Genomic DNA, 21622 nt, shown 5'->3' with positions numbered 1-21622 from the left:
ATGGCAACAATGTGCCTTCGCACGGGTCCACTTGTGTCCATTCTTGAGATGAAGCAGCCGAGTGCCTTGCTCGGCCCTGGTGTTGGTAGGAACTGGCACCTGAGTGTCCTACATGTTAGCCTTTATGTCTCTTCATAGGCATTTGTTCCTTTGCCTGGCCGTCACGTGGCCTGAAATTAATGTATGACTAGACCTGCCCCTTTTATTTCTGAGAGCCCGTGCCTTAAATTTGTCAGTAGCCAACTTGCCCTCTAGTGCTCGGAAGACGCTTTATGAAGAAGCGCTCGGCTTGATTGTTAATAAGATGTTAGGAGGCCATGGGCTCCTTAAAAGCGCTTGGCCTTATCTTTCCATGTTCATTGGACCTTGAATTTCCTTTGGGCCCGTGCCCCCTTGGGCTTGTGTTCCTTTAGGCCGATCAGAGTCAGAAATGACCCTTTGTTAACATAAGTTACTACAATTTTTTTATTACAATTTTTTTATTTTGTATTAATTGGTGAATAACAATCCATTTCCAGATTATCGTTATTGAGAAACATGATTCAATTTCAATCATGTTACTCACCATGTAATATATTGTAGTAACTTAGTATACCTTAAATCAAAGAACAATTCATCAATTTTAATCACAATTGTTTTTTATTTAATTATATTATCCTTCAAATAACATACTTTTTTTGGGCCCCCTCGATTTGAGGCTCTAAGTCGTCGCACTCGATGCCCATGGCCAAGGAAGGTAGTTTTGTATTAATTTCATCGATTCCAATTAGAAAATGTTTATTTATTATGAGAGGAATGAGAGTATAAACGATTGAGTATGAGATTAAACAACTCCCGCACGTAAATTCATACCTTGGCTTTTCATTCTTTGATTGTTAATAAACACATAAATGAGAATCATAAGCGTTCATTTCAAATCATTGGTTGTAAGTAAATATTCGATTAAGATAATACCGGTGAATCGCTTGAATATAGTAGGGGATAATGTGGAAAGCCTATGCTACAACTCACAAAAGCGAAAGGTTCGTATTCGAATTTGAAGTTTAGAAGACACGAAAGATAAATTCTTTTCGGTTGACTTCTATATATGAAGTTAGGGAAATAATAATGGAGTGGATATGCTTCATTAGATTGGCCATATAAACTTTACCTCGGATCTTAAATTATCTTGACATATATGCAACATGTTTATGTTATTAAAACTAAAGCAATGAAGCATGAGAATAAAGAAAGGAGTCACTAACTTAGTGGAAGAATGTGCAATTAAGTAGTGAATTATGATGTACATCTTCAAGAAAACTCTAGTGGTTGGATGCTTGGTGGTGGGGAATTGGTCTTCCAATGCGTGCTTAACCTGCATAATTTTGATATACATTATTGACCTATTCTGTAATAGCTTCAATATTTAATAAAAAATAAAATTTATAAAGCTTTTGTGGCAAATGGTAATGTAATAGCATCGTCGTAATTAGTTGTTAAGATTAAAAACACACACACACACACACTAGTGATCGAACTCTAATTTTTAGCAAAATCTCATAAATTAAATGATGGAATGTAGTTTTCATTTGTTATCTATTATTATTGCTAAAACGTTCAATCTTCATGTTCGTTTACGTTGCAAATGGTATGATCAAGTCAGTGAAAATTAAAATATGTTTGGTATGTTGTTAACTTATAGTTTAAGTGTGATTGTGTAAATCCTAAATTTGATTGGATTCTAATTATTCTTTCCTATCATGACTTGTATTCCTTGGAGGAGAAAGATTTATTTTCTCTCTTATTACTATAAATAGAGGCACTGCGAAAGGGGAAGTAACACATTTCTCTACACAACCCTACAAACACATCTCTCTCTCTTTTCTCTCTGTGCCGCCGGCCCCCTCTCCTTGTCAGTTAAATATAGGCAACAACATGTAACTATTGTAGTTCTCATTTTTGTATAAAATTGTTTTCAATTTTCATTAGAAAATTGAGTCCAAATTTGAAAACTTAAAAAGTAACTTTAATTTTTCATTTTCGGTTTTTTTTTATCCCCTTTTCTTGGGAAATTCACTAGTTCATTGTTTATGCTCAAGGTCTCGTGAGCATGCAATATGTCAAAAACCCATCGTTGGATTCCTCCACTTTTCATGGCTTCCCAACACAAGGTGGATCTATCCACACACATTTTATCTTTCACATACTTTTTAATTTTGGGGTGTGATATCTACACACCTATTTTTACTTCTCACACATCATTTTAATTTTCGACGGTTGGATCGAATGAATTAAAGAAGATCAACGGACAGAAAATAACAAAGGGTGTGTGAGAAGTAAAAAGAGGTGTGTTGATAGCACACCCCTTTAATTTTTGGCTATCAAAGCAATTAAATTAAAGAATATAAACAAAATTAACAAACGATATATAGAAAATAAAACGAGGTGTGTGAATAACACATCCTAATACAATACTTCTATGAAAAACCAGATTATTTAATTCATCTTGAAATAAAAACGAATCCTCTTTAAACATGTGCTTAGAGCCAGGAGCCCTTAGGCTTGTAGTACCTACTACCTAGCTAGTTATAGGTATGTCGCTGTGCTAGTTGAGCATTAGAGGATACGATAACTAAGAGTTAGTTCCGTACTTTTTTTTGTTCTTTTGCATTATCCATGCACAGTCCCACGTTGTCACACACGTTTTTCTCTCTTTCTTTTGAGAATTATTGTTGTTATTTCGTCAAATAATTGGAACTTCAACTCTCCATTTAGCTCTGGTTCTACCCCTATTTCATCGATACTGCTAGGGTTACATATGGAGTTTAGTTCTTTTCCTTTATGTTTAGATGTATTGCATACACCAAAACAATCAATGGTTGAATATAGAGTCATAAATAAAGATTTAAAAAAATCGGGGATTCCAGAGTATAAAAGTAACTAATAATGGATCAACATCATTCCTTTAATGCATGTAGTTTTTTACTATTCCTGTAATCTGATTGAGATTTTATTTCAATCAATATTAGAGTGTTCTATTTGTGAATTAAAGAATATTTAAAGAAATTATTTGATGCATAAAAGATTAATTAATATGAGGTAATGGGAGTGGCAATACCTAAATTGAATTCTCTTGAAATTTTAGTGGGTGGACTTGTCGAAAATTTTATATATTACAAATATTGGCATATTTAGCTTTGTGTGATCACTACATGCAGGCATATCCTAGCAAAGAAAAAGTAGCTTTTGTTTTTGTTTTCCAATGAGAGATGCGCGAATCGAGCCCAAAATTTCACGTGAAAAAATATATATACTTTAAACTATTTGAACTACGAGTCATAAAAAAAAAAGAAAAAGAAAAAAAAAAGGTAGGTTAATGTTAGGCTGGACGTGCACAGTGAATATGATGAATGAAAGGAGGCCGGACCCATGCATGATGGATTTATCTCAATTCAAACACTTGAAAAGTGAGAGTGAAAGAGAATCTCAGAGCGGGACTGGCTTTGTTTGCAATTGGCTTGGCTCTTGCTTCTCCTTTCTAATTGTTGTACTATCATGGTTGCAGAGTCAGTTGTCTGTATAAGCATTAAGCAGTGGCCCAAAAATCAACAATTTAGGATAGAATGGTTGAGAGATAAGAAAATATTACATGAAACGAGTTCATTGTCATGTGATGTTTCGATCTAATAATATATTTCAACGTGTAACTTTTTCATCACATAACATTGCATTATCAGATCAGAACATCACAATAGTAAACTTATTTTATATAAGTTATTCTCCCGATAAAGACTGAAGATAAGTAGTAGTAGTAATATGTCATAATATTCTTCCCCTTTCTTTCTATTTTTTTTCCCAACTACACTTTATCTGGTCCATTCTCCTCTTAGTACTCTCTCTGACCTCCCACCACTGTCCCCCACAACCCCACCATCACCACCACTGTCCTCTTCCTACCTTTTGCTTTACCATATCATCAAAATCTCACTACTTTTCCTTTTTCTTCTACTTTCTTTTGTTTTGTTATTTAAGTAGTGAACTGTTTTGAGATGATCAACTGCATTTATATCATAAGAAACACTCAACTGGTAGATGTCTGCTAATTTCAAGCATTTGCAATACTATGGACTCCAGGAGCTAGCCAATTGTACTTGATCTTCAACCAGATAAATGCTATACTTTTCTTTGCTCATCTTTCTTTTTCACCATGGTCTTGTTTATATACATGTACGCGACTGATTGTATACAAAAATCACCAGTTGATCTTATCTTTTATGGTGTACCAATGCTGATTTGTGGTCGTGCCTGGTTTTGGAGTTGTGATTGTTGAAGAATAGGTAATTCCACAGAGGAAAATTGACAAAATTCCCACAGTTGAGAATATCATCCACATCATATTAGTACTAACCTGTTGGTCTGTCCCTCTAAAATCTTGATAGTAATAATATGCTAGGCGACTTTGAAATTTTTATGTGACTAGTGGTCTTTTGATAAATTTTCCTGCATCTCCTCCTTAATTTCCTAGGTTCTGGAATAGCATCTGAATTTCGACCAGTCTAAAGAACACGTTTTTTTCTATTTTATTTCATATTTCTATACAAGATTAAAATTGTCCGGAAAATATACAAGGATTAAATAGAGATTGTGTGCTTCATGAAATTCCTAGGTCTTTTCTACGATCTATGTTGAGTTTGTTTGTGTTTGACTGAAGTTGGCACATATTTTTCCATGTAAATGTGAAAACTGTTTTCCTTGTGAGAATCTGTTGGACCCTGTGACATTTCAAGTTGCTGGCCTCCTCTTGTTTTTTGGAATAAAACACTTGAATGCCAGCCTATTCAATCCCTTGTTCGTAATTCTGTGTCTTCCGATGCAGCTAATCTCTGGGCATGCCTGAGATCATTCTCTAAAACCATCGACAAAAACTTGCTTACGGTTTGAGGATCAGTAGATAATCAACAGGTTTAGGGTGAGATGAATCTTACTTCCGTAGGAAACTTTTGTTTTGTGAGAGAACCCTGGTCTAAATATTTTTATGATAACTCATAACATTGACACTTAAACAATGTTAAAGGATTAAGTTTCGAAGCGCTTGTAACATTAGATGACTGATTTTGTTGAGAAATCAATTATGCTTCCCCTCTATGCTTCCCTCTATGCTCCGGAGATTCATTGCTCACCTTTCAAATTATGTTTCAGTAAAATTCAAACTCATAAGTTAAACTGCAATCGATCAAAGCATAAAAAGTAGTTCCGATAGATCAATAAATTTACACTGCAGACAGCAGTATTCAACTATTCATGATCTTTCATTTCATTCAGGTAAAGGAGAGTGCACATTACCTCTAACATTTGAGCTTTCTTTGTTTCCAAAATTGCAGGATGTATAAGATCGGATAGAGATCAGAGAGTCCTTACTAGACCGGCTTAATCCGGTTATTTCAAGTCTGATATGTAATCTATCCCCCCCCTCAACTAAAAGGACAGTCAATCATGAACACATATATTGACCTTGAAGTGGAAGCCTCGTCGGCAAATGACTCTGATGTTAGCAGCCAAATTGCTTCTAACACCTCCAACGACAGCGCGGCTAACTCTTTCCATTTTTCAAATCCCATTGCAGCTCAGCAAGTATTGGAGCCTGCAGTTTCCCTTGACTTAACTCTTCGCTTCAACAATGAGGACTTGGGAGGAAGTGATTCAATAGGACACTCATTGTTGAGCACAAGTGGGAGCAGCAATGAGCCTGCATCTCAGAACACAAATTCAGCGACTCCAAGACTTTTTTCTTGTAATTACTGTCAAAGCAAATTCTTGAGCTCACAGGCACTTGGTGGACACCAAAATGCACACAAGAAAGAGAGGACACTAGCAAAGTGCGCATTGCGAATGAGTATTTTCTCTGAGAGGCACGCAAGCCTGGCGTCTTTGCCTCTGCAAGGACCTTCATTTAGGTCACTAGGTATCAGAGCACACTCATCAGTGCATCAAGGATTTGCACCACCAATGAGGCCTCCTGAGACCAGAAGCAGCGCAGGATTTGAACACGGGTCTATGGGGGTGCCAATTTTCTTGGTGAATGATGGGGCGCAGCTGTTGTGGCCTGGTAGTTTCCGCCAGGCTAGCGCTGCCGAGACAAGTAACACTACTCACCCAAGTTTTGTACTGACTCATGAAAGTTCAAATTTGAAATTTGTAGACGTTACACCGCCATTGGACGCCATAGACCACTCTGCACCAGATCTCACACTGAAACTTTGAAAGGTTTATGTTTGTTGCTCTTAGTTTGTACATTGAGAAACACATGAGCCATATGACTACAAGTCTTCTTTTCTTCTTATTGTTGCCTTTTACCTTTTCAAATTGTATAAGAGCTGTATGAGTATGAGGATTATTTCAGCGCTCCTAGCTTCGATTTTATATAAATTGTTTTAGTTTGCTGTGGTACTAGTCTAACGCTAAAGCTCTAACCAATCTAATCTTTTAATTTGAACTGTTCATTTTCTAAATCCTTAATGAAAGATCATATACGAATATTTAAATTCCTATATAACAAGTGTAACTAATTTTCATTGTAAGAGGATTTTACTTATGAAGATATTTACATTTAAATGTTATCACCACTTGAGCTATAAATCTTTCAAAAATAGTTTAAGTTATGCGCTATGGTAATAATTAGTCAAGGCTGAGTCTATGGAGTATGGGTTAGCACTACAATTAATCTAGTGGTATTATTCTTTATTTATAAGTGAAAGATCTCAAGTTTGACTTCATTCAGAAAAATAAATAATACATAAATAACACATAAATAATAAAATAATGAAGTAAAACATATTCACCTAAAAAAAAAGGAAGTAAAATATAGGAATCATGAATGATAAGAATAAATAAGAATAAGAATAAGAATAATAAATAATACATAAATAACAATTTAATGGTCTTTTCCCTTTATACATAGAGATTAATAAGAATAAGAATAATAAATAATACATAAATAACAAAATAATGAAGTAAAACATATTCACCAAAAAAAAAAAGGAAGTAAAATATACGAATCATGAAAAGAAAAAAAAAAAAAAGTGGGCCAGCACAGAAGTGGGCTGATTCGCACAAAAAAAGCAAGAGACTGTAAATGAAACACACAAAATATTCTTATATGCAACCGAGGATATATCTCCATGAGTTTAGATCACTTAACTCGTCTATAGGAGCCTTTGTCTCTTTCATAATTTTTTTTGGCACAGATGGCTAAAGTCCAGCATATCAGTTAAACAAATAAAAAAGTCACAATCCAGGAAAATCGAAGTTTCTCAGTCAGAGCTGCAAGGGCAAGTAGAAATGAAGAGAAATTTGAACAAAGGGATGGCAATGCTGCAAGAGTCGTACAGCCATTTGGGTGAATAAATTGACAAATTGAGAGATGAAGCTGTTGAAACTGATAACGAGATCGTTAAAGTTGGAGGACGAAATGTCATCTAGGATGGAAAATCTGCAAACCAAACCAGATGATATCGGGAATTTGGCTGGGATCTCTTTGGATAAGCAACATCAGCTTCTAGATGGACAGATGACCACTCTCAAGGATTGAGACCAACTTACCTGAAGATGTAGACAGTTCTGAAGACCCTGATTACTTCTTTAAAATTGGACAAGAAACAAGATGCTAGAACATAACATAATTTTATTATATAATCGGTCCTTATAAGAGGAAGAATCAAACTTCACAAAAAATTGTAAACAAGAATCGTGAAAAAAAAAAAGACAGTGGCAGAATGTCGAGAGAAGCAAGAAAGAATTGTGTTATTTAACTTATTACCAGTAGTCCTTGCAAGAGCATGCTCCTCCTTTGAAATGGTGGAAGCGATTTGTGTCTCTCAAAACAATCTCTCTCCCTGTAACCATTGAAACTATTTTCACCCAGGAGTGGCAATCTGCACAAATGCGCAAGTTCTTTGTAATCCTAATTGGCATTCTGGCAGCAGTGTGGACAAGTGCAAACGTAAGTGCGATTCTTTCACTATGTCCACAAACCCACATTGCTTTGGTTTGTTCATTTACATCATGTAGGACAACACTGGTGTCAGTGTTGTATCCAACCTCTTCCATAGCATCCATCAATTCACTCCAAACCTTTTTAAACTCAGTTGAATTACGAAATTCAAAACTGCCACCTGCTACAAATGTGTGAATTTTGTTCTTTATTTGTATCCAACTGCATCCAGCCTCCTTTTTTATTCCCCTATCCTTCATTAGTTCCCTAACCCTATTCACACCTTCCCACATCCCTGCATTTGCATAAATGTTTGAGAGCATCACATAGTTCCCAGGATTGTGTCGTTCAAGCTCAAACAACTCCATTGCAGCTCGCTCTGCAAGAGAAACATTGCCTTGGAGCCGACATGAGTTGAGTAACGATCCCCATATGCTACCAGTTGGCTTCATAGGCATGTTTTCCACTATATCTAACGCTTCCTTAATTCTACCGGCTCTACCCAACATATCCACCAAGCAAGCATAATGCTCAAATGTTGGTGACACGCCATAACCCTCCTTCATTTTACTAAATAAACTTTGTCCTTCATCAGTAAGCCCCGCATGGCTACAGCCAGACAACAAAGCTATAAATGTTACCCCATCTGGTCGGATGCCAGACTCTACCATCTGAGCAAACAATTTCATTCCCTCTTCCATAAACCCATTGCTGGCATACCCTGCCAGCACAGTATTCCATGATGTCAAGTCTTTACTTTGCATTCCATCAAACACCCTCTTACAGTAATCAATTGCTCCAGATTTCGCATACATGTCGACAAGTGAGTTTAGTACAGGTACATCTGGTCTCTTGGTGGACTTTACAATCTGGGCATGTATCTCTTTCCCGAAATGAAGTGCAGTCATTCTAGCGCAAACTGGTAAAATCGTCGTGAGGGTGACCCAACTGAATCCCATCCCTTGTCCTTGCATCCTTCTAAAACAATCCAATGACTGAAACACTTGGTCTCGTTGAGCAAAACTCGCAATCAAAGAGTTCCAAGACACAACATTTCTCTCAGGCATTGTATCGAACACCTTGAAGACATCCACAAAACACCCGTTCTCCGCATACAACCGCAGCAGAGCATTACTCACCACCTGATCAGGCTCTTCACTGGATTTCACAATCTGGGCATGGACCGCCCTACCAACCCTCAACTCAGACAGCTCGGCACACGCCTTCAAGGCCATCGAAAAAGCGAAATTACCCGGCAGGACTAACCTGCTCAGCATGTCACAGTACACAATCAATGCTTCCACCAAGAACCCGTTTCGCAAGTACCCGATAGCCATCGCCACCCACACCGACTCCGGCATCTGACCATCTTCAACCCCATCATAAAAAACAGAGCGAGCATCGTCGACTCTGCCGCAAACGGAGTAGAGCGTAATGAGCTTGCTTTTCAAGGTGGGGTTTCGGAGAAGGATGCCGTTTTCACCTCTGTCGTCGGAGAGGAGAAGCTGGAGATAAAGCCTTTGGCCGTGCTCTAAGGATCTTCTGGAGATGCAGGTGTGGAGGAGGAGGGAGTAGGCCTCGATGTCCGACTGGGTGGCTGTTAATTTGGAGGGTGAGGATTCGATCAGGCGAAGGGCCTCGTCTAATTTGCCGGATTTGGCGAGCCATTTGAGGGTTGAAGGTAGAGGTTTGCTAGGTTTTTGAGGACCGTTGGGGATTAAAGAAGGTACAGTTATGTTGGTTGAAGCGCCAGGTTTGTTCGTTGAGAGAGAAATGGCGGCAATCATTTTTAGTCCCACTTTGTTCGGATTTTAATTTTCTTGCTATTATTTACATGGCCGAGTCAGGTTTTTTAAAGCCGCAGGTGAGGTACGCGCGAAATACGTATAAGATCATTATCGGGACCATCGTACTTGCCGATCATTGATGAACGGATCGGATTAACCAATCAAAATTAGATTCAATCACTATATATTGGACAGAGACAAAGACGTCTGTAGTGATTGGACTGAAAGAAAAGAAGAGATAAAAAAAAAACCAAACGCACCAACTCGTTTAGAAGTATTTTTAAAATCATTGGAATCATTTTTAGAGAAAATATTTGAGTTCTAAAAACAATTGAAGTGTTTTCTAGAAAAAACACGTGCTCAAAATAATTTAGGGAGTTTTAACGAAAAGCTTTCGGTACTGTTTATTTTAATGAAAAACCACATTTTTACACTAAAAAGTCAATCTTTGTACTATTCACTTTACCCATTATTTTGTCATTACCGTTAAAACTCAAAGCTTTCAAATCATTTTCATTAGTTTCCCTAGTAATTTAGTTTTGATACCTTAAGAGCATAATAGGGAGCTTGATTAGAGATGAAATTTTTCTGAATCCTCCGTAAATTTTAACTAGGAGGTTATTTAGGGAGCGCATTGAATTGCAACAAAATTGTCGCCCACAATTGTTCAAATTTGGTAATATGTGCATGTTAAACCGCACGGCATCATTGGTGAACCGATTACATCAGTTTTAAGCCAATATTGTTTGTTTGTGTTTTGGAATTCAGGCAAACCGCAGTGTGCGGTTTGGATTGTGGTTCGGACCCAAAATCGAACCTATCCGAACCGCACCCAGCCCTAATCACGACAAGTCTCGGAGCAGCAATCTGCAAACTCCCCACATCTGGTTACGTTTAATCTGAACAGCCAGCAGGATAAATATTTATAAAACAACTATCTCTAACGTATAAAAGTTCTTAGCAAATTAATCCCATACGCCTTAGGAAACCAAGAAAGTTAGCTACAACTTAACAGGCTTACAACCAAGATCAATGGATTTCTTCACCGCGTCCAATACTAACTGCGTTTTTCTGCTAATCTCGGGCCATTTACTGTCCGGACGCTTTCCAAATTTCCGAATGTCCTCAGCATTCCTTGCAAACTCTTGAACCATCAAGGCCTCTTGCGGCAGCTCAGAAATGACGGTAACTTCTCCTGATTTTGCATTCCACCCGATATGGAGTTCCACAAATGTTGCGCCGGATGTAAAGTCAAATGAGGCCGAATTCTCTTGGCACGGAATTATGTAGTCGTTGCAATGCATCGAACCATTAGAACCGGTCATAGCCAAGTCCATGGACGAGTGGGAGAGGAAAGAGAAGTGAATTGTGGCGACGGTTTTGTCTGCGGGTTCCCAATGAATTGATGCAGAGCAAGACAAGATGACCCCTGCAGAGTTTTTGAGGACATCAGGTAGAGCATTCACCACAGTTGGTAATTTGTAGTCCTTTGCCCACAAGATGGCCCCAATGCAGTACCAGCCTATGTCCCCAAGTGCACCGAGAGCATCCAAGTTCGGATTCACTCTGATGTTGCTCTCCAAGAAATCCTGGGTTCCTGGCATTGTTGACGTGCTACGGATCTTAAAAGCACAATAAGATGTTAAAAAAAAACAAAGAATACCAATTATAATTCAGACGAGAATTCTCAATTCATTACAATATACTTGTTGATAACAAACATATTAAGTACTCAGCAAAGTTGTATGGTATGCTTTAACACCCTGGGGATAATACACACTTCCTTTATGGAGAGTTTGCCAATTTATTAATAACGAGGATATCTGAGGTCAAGTAGGTGTGACCGCAATTGGATATAAGATGAGAGAAAATTGGTTAAGGTGGTTTGGATATGTGAACGAAGACCTACAGATGCTTCGATTGGAAAATGCGATTGTGAAATAGAGCTCATGCTAAAAGAGGTAGAGGAACATCTAGGAAAACTCGGAAATAGATGGAGGGAGGAACTGGACTTGTACATATTTGTGTTGGAAATTTTGAGTAGAATTTCATTGTCCCACATTGCTCACCATCACAAGCTTTTCGCATTTTATAAGGCTTTGTTCCTTATAGAAAGTAATTGAAGTGATGGACCTTGGAGAATAAAATTGAGCTCATGGAGTTGGACTTTGGGATGTGCTAATTAATTCATAATTAATATATAATTAATTATCAAAAGATGGGCCTTGGGCTCTAATAATTAAATACTTTAATTAATTATTTTCGGATTTTATTAATTATTTTTAATTAATTTTGAATTTAATTAATTAATTAATTTTTTATTATTTTATCAACGGACTCATCATTTCAGATGAAGTTTGAAGTGTGAAAAAACGCAGAAAGAAAACACCCATCTGAGAAGATGTCTCCGAACAGATGCATCCCTTCCTCATACCTGTTGCGAACATACATAATCATATTATATATACATCCATTTGCATGGCATTTAGAACACTGAAAATATCAAATTCTTCTTCTACATTCCTAAACCTTTTTACTTAGAGAACCACACAGAAATTCGCCAGAAGTTAAGTTTTTTGGTGCTGGAATTCTAACTTGATCGTTGAATCTTGGTGACTAGTAAAAAAAACACTTTGCGCGACGCAGGTGCTTCGTCGCGCAAAGTCAAAAAACGTCGCTCAAAAATTAGCGCAACGAACCTTCGTCGCGCACCAACCGTCGCGCCAAGGCAGTGACAGAAGGGTTTGCGCGACGAATAAGTTACCTGCGTCGCGCAAAATGGGTTTGCGCGACGAAAGACCTGCGTCGCGCAAAGTGGGTTTGCGCGACGCAGGTAACTTATTCGTCGCGCAAAGTGGGTTTGCACGACGCAGGTCCTGGGTCACGCAAACCCACTTTGCGCGACGCAGGTAACTTCTTCGTCGCGCAAACCCTTTTTTTTTTTGTAAAAATATTTGTTTTTTTTAATAAATATTGTAATTAAATTCTAAACAATAATTAATAAACCAAGAAAAAGTATTTAATTATGAAATATATGAAAATGTACATACAAGATGTCCAAACAAAAAAGAAAAAACTACAACATGGGGCCTAATCGAATGCAGAAAACTACACTCATGTATTGCTTATATTTTGTCATTCCTAAGCTGGTTGGAGCCCTTATTCATGTGCTCCATGTTCCAAGAGGGGTCTACTGGAGGACGTTGGAATTTCTCTGGTTTCAAGGCCAATGCGAAATTGGGCAATGTTGGTGTTATCTCCATGATTCTGCAGTTGAAATATCCAAAAACACACGTTAATTATTCCCGAGGATTTGTTCTATGTATCATCAACCAAGAACATTGAGATTGCAATTAGGGGTGCCAAGAGTGAAAAGGAGATTGCATTTAGGCATAAACAAAATATTATTGGTAATAGTTCTCTCAGGTAGGACATACTTTTCGTGTGAGTACAGATCACGTTTTATCCGCACTTTGCTTGAAGCATCTTTTGGAATTTTCTCAGATAGATACTTCATGGTTCCCCAGAGCGGTGGATTTCTGCATAATGTGTATAAAAAAGCACTTAACCATTAAAAGAAGAAAGATTGACAAGAAGAAGAAAACTGATCAGCTAATGGACATTTCAATCATGAAACATCCAATGCTACATACGAGACGGTAGATCTTCACAACACGACACAAATTTCAAGAAGGGCCTGTAGAATAATCTTTGCTAATATCTAGAGATTGGACTAGACTCTAGAGTAGATAATTTAGGAGACAGTTTTCTTAGGAAGAGTTCTCGTAGAAACTGAACTCCATCTTAATGGCCTAAGGTTGCAAATCTCATACTAAAGACAATTTTATGTTCGTTCCTTGTACGTGTTTGTGTTTGACGTTCTTGGAGATAGGGAGAGAGGATAAAGATATTACGGCTACAACATATACTTTATTGCCCCTAGAAAAAACAGGCAGATAATCTGCTAGATGTCAGCCAATGAAATCAGCAAAATGAATACGCAAATACAGCCTCTACCTACCTTGACAAAGGGGGAGCAGCGTTAAATGCTTCGCATGCCTTCTTACTTTCTTTGAAATACTCATCTGCTGCTTGCAAAGCAGCTACAGCCATCCCATGAAATTTTTCAGTGTTACCCTCATCAAGGATCAAACCATGATAGTAATATGCAGCAGCCTGGTAAATTGGGAAGGTCAAAATTGGAAGAACTTTGGTTAGCTGTTCAGAACACAAACTTCAATCGTAATTCGTAATTAAAATCAAATATTCAACATTAGCAGCGTAAGACCCCTCCCTATCAGCTAGATCAACTCGAAAGATTGAACTAAACTACATGGTTCTTCATGAATAGTTCAATATACTTTCATTTGGCAGTTACTCGTTCAGAAAAGACAATAGCGTATGAGAACCTAGAACATAGGTATCAAAATCTGCATGCACGTAATCTAATACAAGGGAAGACAAAAGGAAAACCTAAGAATGTAGCCAAAATTATATATGACATGTAACTGATATGAAGTTAGCTTGTGATAATGATAGCATTGCCATTAAGTGCAAAATCAGGGGTTTCAAATTTTGAATTATATGTTCTGATCACTGAATGATATGTTCTGCAAAGAATACAAAAACCTTGTTTGCATCAAATTATCTGCAAATAAAGTCATCTAAACAACTTAAAGAACATGTAAATTCTGAACAATTTCTATTTTGGTTTCAGGACAGGGTCCTAGCTACAAACAGAAGCAACTGTGGATTGAAACAGAAGGATGCCTGTGGACTATAGTATAGTCCACACCTAATAATCATTAATTTCATGGAAAGTTGTTCTATGCAATGCAACTAGTTAGTTGTGATCATATGAGAAAAATCCATCACCTAATAACCATTAATTTCCCAGAGCTAGTAATTATACAAGCTTTAACACAATACTAATCAGCTGCAAGAACGAAAGAAAGCAGTACATGTGAGCTAAACTAAAATAATTCCAACAAAAACATACAAAAATAACTCAAATTCGATTCAACACTAAAACCCCCAATTTAACCCTAAAATTCGATTTAACACTAAAACCCACAATTTCTATTTTAATTTTCCTAATTGAATCTAATTACAATACCGAAATCTTCAAATTAAGGCATTAGAAAGAAGAAAAATACAGAATTAAGCAAAGATAGGTATTGGCTCGGTGCAGTCGAAAGGAAGGAAGGATGAGGAGGATGTTGGCTGGGTGGGTGCAGACGGGAGGAAGGAAGGATGAGGAGGAGGCTGGGTGGGTGGGTGCAGTCGGAGGAAGGAAGACAGAGAGACGGAGTGAGAGAGAGAGAGACGAGTGAGACCGAGTAAGAGAGGGAAGAGAGACAGGCAAAATACAGAATTAAGCAAAGATAAGTACTGGCTGGGTGCAGTCGGAAGGAAGGAAGGATGATGAGGATGCTGGCTGGGTGGGTGCAGACGGGAGGAAGGAAGGATGAGGAGGAGGCTGGGTGCAGTCGGAGGAAGGAAGAGAGAGACAGAGTGAGAGAGAGGCACGAGAGAGATCGAGTAAGAGAGGGAAGAGAGACCGGAATAATTGGAATAATTTTTTAAAAAAAAGCGCCTATTAACGAAAATAATGCCGCCAAAATTTTGATAGATTGCGCGACGTAGGTTTACATCATAACGTCGCGCAAAGTGTTTTTGCCCGACGACCTAATTGTGGCGTCGCGCAAGTTATATATATATTTTTTTAAATACTGAAAATGTGACTTTATTCTTTTTAAATTCAATTTTTTTAACATAAAACCCACAATAATATATTTTTCTAACAAAAACCCGATCCGAATTATAATAATAAATTTAAAGCTACTTAACAAATATACTTACCATTCAATTTCTTAAGTGTTATACGTACAAAATAACGGGACAAACCCTTTCAATGATTATACATAAAAAATCTCGATTTAACGACTAATTTAACTCCGATTTTGATGATTTTTTCACAGCTACACTCATTGACCCTATATGAATATAATGAACTAATTCGATTGTCAATTTAAAACGTTCACACAAGTTGATACCACAAAATCTTATGTTATACTTAATGAAAGTATAAATAAACTCCAAGTATTAGTGAATCTATTGTTTTGATGGGAAACGCATTGTATGAAACTAGTTTCAACGATCCAACCGTCAAACTTGTTTGTATATGTTTCGAGATCACATACGCCAAAAATCGCAAAAAACAAACATTCAGGTATCAAGTAACAAAACAAACATTGTTGACGGTTATCAACGAAAAACCACGATTTAACGGTAGTTTTAACTCCGATTTTGATGATTTTTAATAGCTACACTCCTTGACCCTATATGAATATAATGAACTAATTCGATCGTCAATTTAAAACGTTCACACAAGTTGATACCACAAAATCTTATGTTATGCTTAATGAAAGTATAAATAAACTCCAAGTATTAGTGAATCTATTGTTTTGATGGGAAATGCATTGTATGAAACTAGTTTCAACGATCCAACCGTCAAACTTGTTTGTATATGTTTCGAGATCACATACGCCAAAAATCGCAAAAAACAAACATTCAGATATCAAGTAACATGACAAACATTTTTTACGGTTATCAACGAAAAATCACGATTTAACGGTAGTTTTAACTCCGATTTTGATGATTTTTAATAGCTACACTCCTTGACCCTATATGAATATAATGAACTAATTCGATCGTCAATTTAAAACGTTCACACAAGTTGATACCACAAAATCTTATGTTATACTTAATGAAAGTATAAATAAACTCCAAGTATTAGTGAATCTATTGTTTTGATGGGAAATGCATTGTACGAAACTAGTTTCAACGATCCAACCGTCAAACTTGTTTGTATATGTTTCGAGATCACATACGCCAAAAATCGCAAAAAACAAACATTCAGATATCAAGTAACAGGACAAACATTGTTGACGGTTATCAACGAAAAATCACGATTTAACGGTAGTTTTAACTCCGATTTTGATGATATTTAATAATTACACTCCTTGACCCTATATGAATATAATGAACTAATTCGATCGTCAATTTAAACGTTCACACAAGTTGATACCACAAAATCTTATGTTATACTTAATGAAAGTATAAATAAACTCCAAGTATTAGTGAATCTATTGTTTTGATGGGAAATGCATTGTATGAAACTAGTTTCAACGATCCAACCGTCAAACTTGTTTGTATATGTTTCAAGATCACATACGCCAAAAATCGCAAAAAACAAACATTCAAATATCAAGTAACAGGACAAACATTTTTTACGGTTATCAACGAAAAATCACGATTTAACGGTAGTTTTAACTCCGATTTTGATGATTTTTAATAGCTACACTCCTTGACCCTATATGAATATAATGAACTAATTCGATCGTCAATTTAAAACGTTCACACAAGTTGATACCACAAAATCTTATGTTATACTTAATGAAAGTATAAATAAACTCCAAGTATTAGTGAATCTATTGTTTTGATGGGAAATGCATTGTACGAAACTAGTTTCAACGATCCAACCGTCAAACTTGTTTGTATATGTTTCGAGATCACATACGCCAAAAATCGCAAAAAAAAAACATTCAGATATCAAGTAACAGGACAAACATTGTTGACGGTTATCAACGAAAAATCACGATTTAACGGTAGTTTTAACTCCGATTTTGATGATATTTAATAATTACACTCCTTGACCCTATATGAATATAATAAACTAATTCGATCGTCAATTTAAACGTTCACACAAGTTGATACCACAAAATCTTATGTTATACTTAATGAAAGTATAAATAAACTCCAAGTATTAGTGAATCTATTGTTTTGATGGGAAATGCATTGTATGAAACTAGTTTCAACGATCCAACCGTCAAACTTGTTTGTATATGTTTCAAGATCACATACGCCAAAAATCGCAAAAAACAAACATTCAGATATCAAGTAACAGGACAAACATTTTTTACGGTTATCAACGAAAAATCACGATTTAACGGTAGTTTTAACTCCGATTTTGATGATTTTTAATAGCTACACTCCTTGACCCTATATGAATATAATGAACTAATTCGATCGTCAATTTAAAACGTTCACACAAGTTGATACCACAAAATCTTATGTTATACTTAATGAAAGTATAAATAAACTCCAAGTATTAGTGAATCTATTGTTTTGATGGGAAATGCATTGTACGAAACTAGTTTCAACGATCCAACCGTCAAACTTGTTTGTATATGTTTCGAGATCACATACGCCAAAAATCGCAAAAAACAAACATTCAGATATCAAGTAACGGACAAACCTTTTCGACGGCTATAAACGAAAAATCACGATTTAACGGTTATTTTAACTCCGATTTTGATGATTTTTTATAGATACACTCTTTAACCCTATATGAATACAATGAACTAATTCAATCGTCAATTTAAAATATTTACACAAGTGAATACCAGAAAAGAAAAGGCAATGCAAGAACCTCAAAAGAAAAGGAAAAGGGCAAAAAAAAAAAAAAAACATTTTGCGCGACGTAGGTCTTCGTCGCGCAAAGCTGTTTTGCGCGACGTAGGTGTACCTACGTTGCGCAAAGTGTTTTTTTTTTTTTTTGCCACTTTTCCTTCTTCCCTTTTGCTTATAAGTACAAAATAAATAAATTAAAATCTACTTAGTAAATATTTATATACCATAATAAACTAATTCGATCATCAATTTAAAATATTTACATTAGTGGATACCACAAAATCTTATGTTATACTTAATGAAAGTATAAATAAAACTCGAAGTGTTAGTAAATGTATCATTTTGATAGGAAACGTATTGTACAAAACTAGTTTCAACGATCCAACCGTCAAACTTGTTTGCATATGCTTCGAGATTGCATAACCCAAAAATCACAAAAAACAAACATTCAGATATCAAATAACGGGACAAACCTTTTCGACGGCTATAAACAAAAAATCACGATTTAACGGTTATTTTAACTCCGATTTTGATGATTTTTTATATCTACACTCTTTAACTTTATATGAATACAATGAACTAATTCGATCGTCAATTTAAAATATTTACACAAGTGGATACTACAAAAAAAAGGCAATGCAAGAACCCCAAAAGAAAAGCAAAAGGGGAAAAGAAAAAAAAAACTTTGCGCGACGTATGTATAGTACTTATCCGTGTCCTAAAAGACAAACTACCATATTTGGAATAAACAAATAAAACACTCATTTATTACAATTCATAGTAAACAAATATGTTATGAAATGGACCTTATAGTATGAGTGTCAAAATTTGTGTCTCCAAATCATAACCACTTACACACACACACACACACGTATATTAGTGTAACTAAGCGATTATAAAAGTAACATACGAGTTTCCCATGGAATTGGACAAAGGCTTCCTATGGTTTGAGTCGTTTACATATATTACATCCATTTTTCCTTTGCTAGTCTCACATGTAACCAAAAAAGTTATGTTCAGATTGCCCAGAAAATAATTAAAGAAAAACATAAATATACCAAAAAAAAAAACCAAACATAAATGTAATCAATAAATAGTTAATTAATTAATCAAATAAATACATTACTTGAAGGCCCCGTTTGAACGACCTGACGCAAGAACCTGCTAACTCATAACGTGAGCAGAACAAAGTGAGTGGGTTTTAAAGGAGAAGGTGAAAATGGTGAGGGTTGAGAGAGATGGAGAGTCTGAAAGAGAGTGAAAGAGAAAGAGTTAGAGAGAGGTTGAGTGTGAAGAAAAAAGGCTCTTGTGTGTGCTTATTTTAGAAAAAAAAGTTGTCGACTTTGCGCGACGTAAGTGGCGTCGCGCAAAGTTGTTTTGCGCAACGTAGGTGCGCCTACGTCGCGCAAAGTTGGGAAAAAGGGTAAATTATGATTGGTTTGGCGCCAAACTCTTGCGTGACGCACAAAACGTCGCGCAAACATACTTTGCGCGACGACACTTTGCACGACGAAGACTTGCGTCGTGCAAAGTTAATTTGCGCGACGCAGGTGCACCTTCGTCGCGCAAAACAGTTTTGCACGACGCAAGTCTTCGTCGTTCAAAGTGTCGTCGCGCAAAGTATGTTTGCGCGACGTTTTGTGTTTAGCGTCGCGCAAACATACTTTGCGCGACGAAATTTTCTGCGTCGCGCAAGTTTCCGTCGCGCAAACATGTTTTTGTACTAGTGTAGATGTCCGTAGAACTACAAACACTGAATAGGGACGAAATTTCTGTTTCAAGGACATTGCGGTACGCAAGTCTCAATCTTAAAGTTATCTGTTTTATATTTTTGTTTTGTTCATACTCTGTTAATTTTTCGATTCGCATTTATTATTTATTAGCATATGTAATTATATTGACTTATATCCAACAATTTGCACATTCACCTAATGACCATTTAAGTTTCTTTGGGAAATATCGAGGGGCTTCGAGCACTGCTAGAATCTCAAGAGGGATCAAGCAGTGTTCGATAGGACCTCCAATGATTATATTCTAAATCTTCTAAAAGAGGCTAAGATTGTCAGCAGAGGTCCTATCGATCAAATAGTTTTTCATTGCCCTGAAGAATTTTCCAAAATTAACACAGAAATCACATAACCCAGAACATAAATTATACCACAAAATATGACACTGAAACTGAACATATATATATATATATATATATAGAGAGAGAGAGAGAGAGAGATAGAGAGAGAGAGAGAGAGAGAGAGAGAGAATTATATATACTTACAATGTCAATCTGACCAAAAAGCTTGGGATCAGAGATCAAGTCCTTCAACTTGGCAGTCCTGGGATGATGCAGCCACATGCTGCCATCCATGAACTGTACACCGTTGGATTCGCACGCTTCCAGTATCTGATCAAGCTCACTCACATCCAGAGCCGTTGGTTTTTCCAAAAGCAAATGCTTCTTCTTTCGAGCAGCCAACACCGCCCAGTGCAGGTGAAGACTTGTGGGCAGGGGCATGTACACCGCATCTACACATGGATCGTCGAGCAGCTGATCGTAGCTCCCGTAGATCTTGACGGCTCCGGAGAGTCCACCGTCGGCTGCGAATTTCCGGGCTTTGTCGAACGAACGGCTGGCGATAGCGTAAAGGGTGGCGTTGGGTGCGAGTTTTATGGCTCGAGCTACTTTTCTGGCTATGTCGGCGCATCCTGTTATGCCAAAACGTATCGCTGCTGGATTTTCTGCCATTTTTTTCCATTTTTGACCTCTGAGAGTTGAGAGACTGATGATATGAGGGTGGTGGTTGTTGCCCTTGTTTTAGAAGTGCCACCATTGTTGGTCGAAATTACTTCATATCCTTTACAATTACATTTTCATTTTATTTGATGTTCGAGAAAGTTTAGCGTCAATACTAACACGACAAGATTATTAATCGAGTTAATTTTTCTAAATCGAATCTCACATGATTAAAATGCGATAATAACGCGATGAACTTATTTGATTTTCCTAATGTCTACATTAAATAAAAGGATTTAACTTTATTATTTTACATTCGAATTAAATAATATATGTCATCTTACATAAATTACTAAATTACACACTTGAATAAATGTAATGAATCATGTCATTTTCGTGTTAGTATTCACACGAAACACGAACATAATTTTAACCGTGTTTAACGAGCCGACAGATTGTCAAAAGGGTAAATGAATTGTTGCCAACCCAAACTTGTTTATCTCATTTAGTAAGCGAGTTCAGTTTTTGTGTTATGTCCAAAAATGCAACTTCTATCATTTCTTAGCTTCCTTTTTTTTTTCTTTTTTTCCTTTGATTAAGAAATGAAGAAAATCCTATGGACGATAGTATACAAAGAAATGAGGTGGTTCCTCATGCCAAAAT

The 21622-nt window shown here is 36.6% G+C and overlaps 4 protein-coding genes across 8 annotated transcripts; 1 reads left to right on the top strand and 3 right to left on the bottom strand.

Moving 5' to 3' along the window:
• Positions 1-4001: 4001 nt before the first annotated feature.
• On the top strand, positions 4002-6429 carry LOC126612462 (zinc finger protein 4-like). 4 transcript variants are annotated; one of them, XM_050280886.1, is made up of 3 exons: positions 4017-4126; positions 4856-4948; positions 5361-6429. In XM_050280886.1, exon 3 carries the CDS (start codon positions 5473-5475, stop codon positions 6238-6240), a length of 768 nt encoding a protein of 255 aa, XP_050136843.1. In that variant the 5' UTR covers positions 4017-4126; positions 4856-4948; positions 5361-5472; the 3' UTR covers positions 6241-6429. The 4 variants fall into 4 exon arrangements, with proteins under 4 accessions (XP_050136840.1, XP_050136843.1, XP_050136842.1 ...); XM_050280883.1 differs by lacking the exon at positions 4856-4948 and having other exon boundaries at positions 4002-4126; XM_050280885.1 differs by lacking the exon at positions 4856-4948 and having other exon boundaries at positions 4017-4316.
• A 121-nt stretch (positions 6430-6550) lies between these two features.
• Positions 6551-9827, bottom strand: LOC126612461 (pentatricopeptide repeat-containing protein At3g14330). Of its 2 annotated transcripts, XM_050280882.1 has the most exons (2): positions 7796-9827; positions 6551-7578 (listed from the first exon to the last, which is right to left on the bottom strand). In XM_050280882.1, the coding sequence occupies exons 1-2, from the start codon at positions 9754-9756 to the stop codon at positions 7575-7577; spliced, it is 1965 nt and encodes a 654-aa protein (XP_050136839.1). In that variant the 5' UTR covers positions 9757-9827; the 3' UTR covers positions 6551-7574. The 2 variants fall into 2 exon arrangements, with proteins under 2 accessions (XP_050136839.1, XP_050136838.1); XM_050280881.1 differs by lacking the exon at positions 6551-7578 and having other exon boundaries at positions 7641-9826.
• An 822-nt stretch (positions 9828-10649) lies between these two features.
• Positions 10650-21020, bottom strand: LOC126612169 (uncharacterized oxidoreductase At4g09670-like). Its single transcript, XM_050280506.1, has 2 exons — positions 20504-21020; positions 10650-11378 (listed from the first exon to the last, which is right to left on the bottom strand). Exons 1-2 carry the CDS (start codon positions 20969-20971, stop codon positions 10758-10760), a joined length of 1089 nt encoding a protein of 362 aa, XP_050136463.1. The 5' UTR covers positions 20972-21020; the 3' UTR covers positions 10650-10757.
• Positions 12754-14809, bottom strand: LOC126612170 (uncharacterized). The gene is made up of 3 exons (XM_050280507.1): positions 13778-14809; positions 13194-13295; positions 12754-13023 (listed from the first exon to the last, which is right to left on the bottom strand). The coding sequence occupies exons 1-3, from the start codon at positions 13867-13869 to the stop codon at positions 12882-12884; spliced, it is 336 nt and encodes a 111-aa protein (XP_050136464.1). The 5' UTR covers positions 13870-14809; the 3' UTR covers positions 12754-12881.
• Positions 21021-21622: the final 602 nt, after the last annotated feature.

The sequence above is a fragment of the Malus sylvestris genome, chromosome 17, assembly GCF_916048215.2.
Source record: "Malus sylvestris chromosome 17, drMalSylv7.2, whole genome shotgun sequence".
Classification (NCBI taxonomy): domain Eukaryota; kingdom Viridiplantae; phylum Streptophyta; class Magnoliopsida; order Rosales; family Rosaceae; genus Malus; species Malus sylvestris.
The sequence above is the reverse complement of the archived record's forward strand: the minus strand, read 5'-3'. Positions and strand labels throughout refer to the sequence as shown.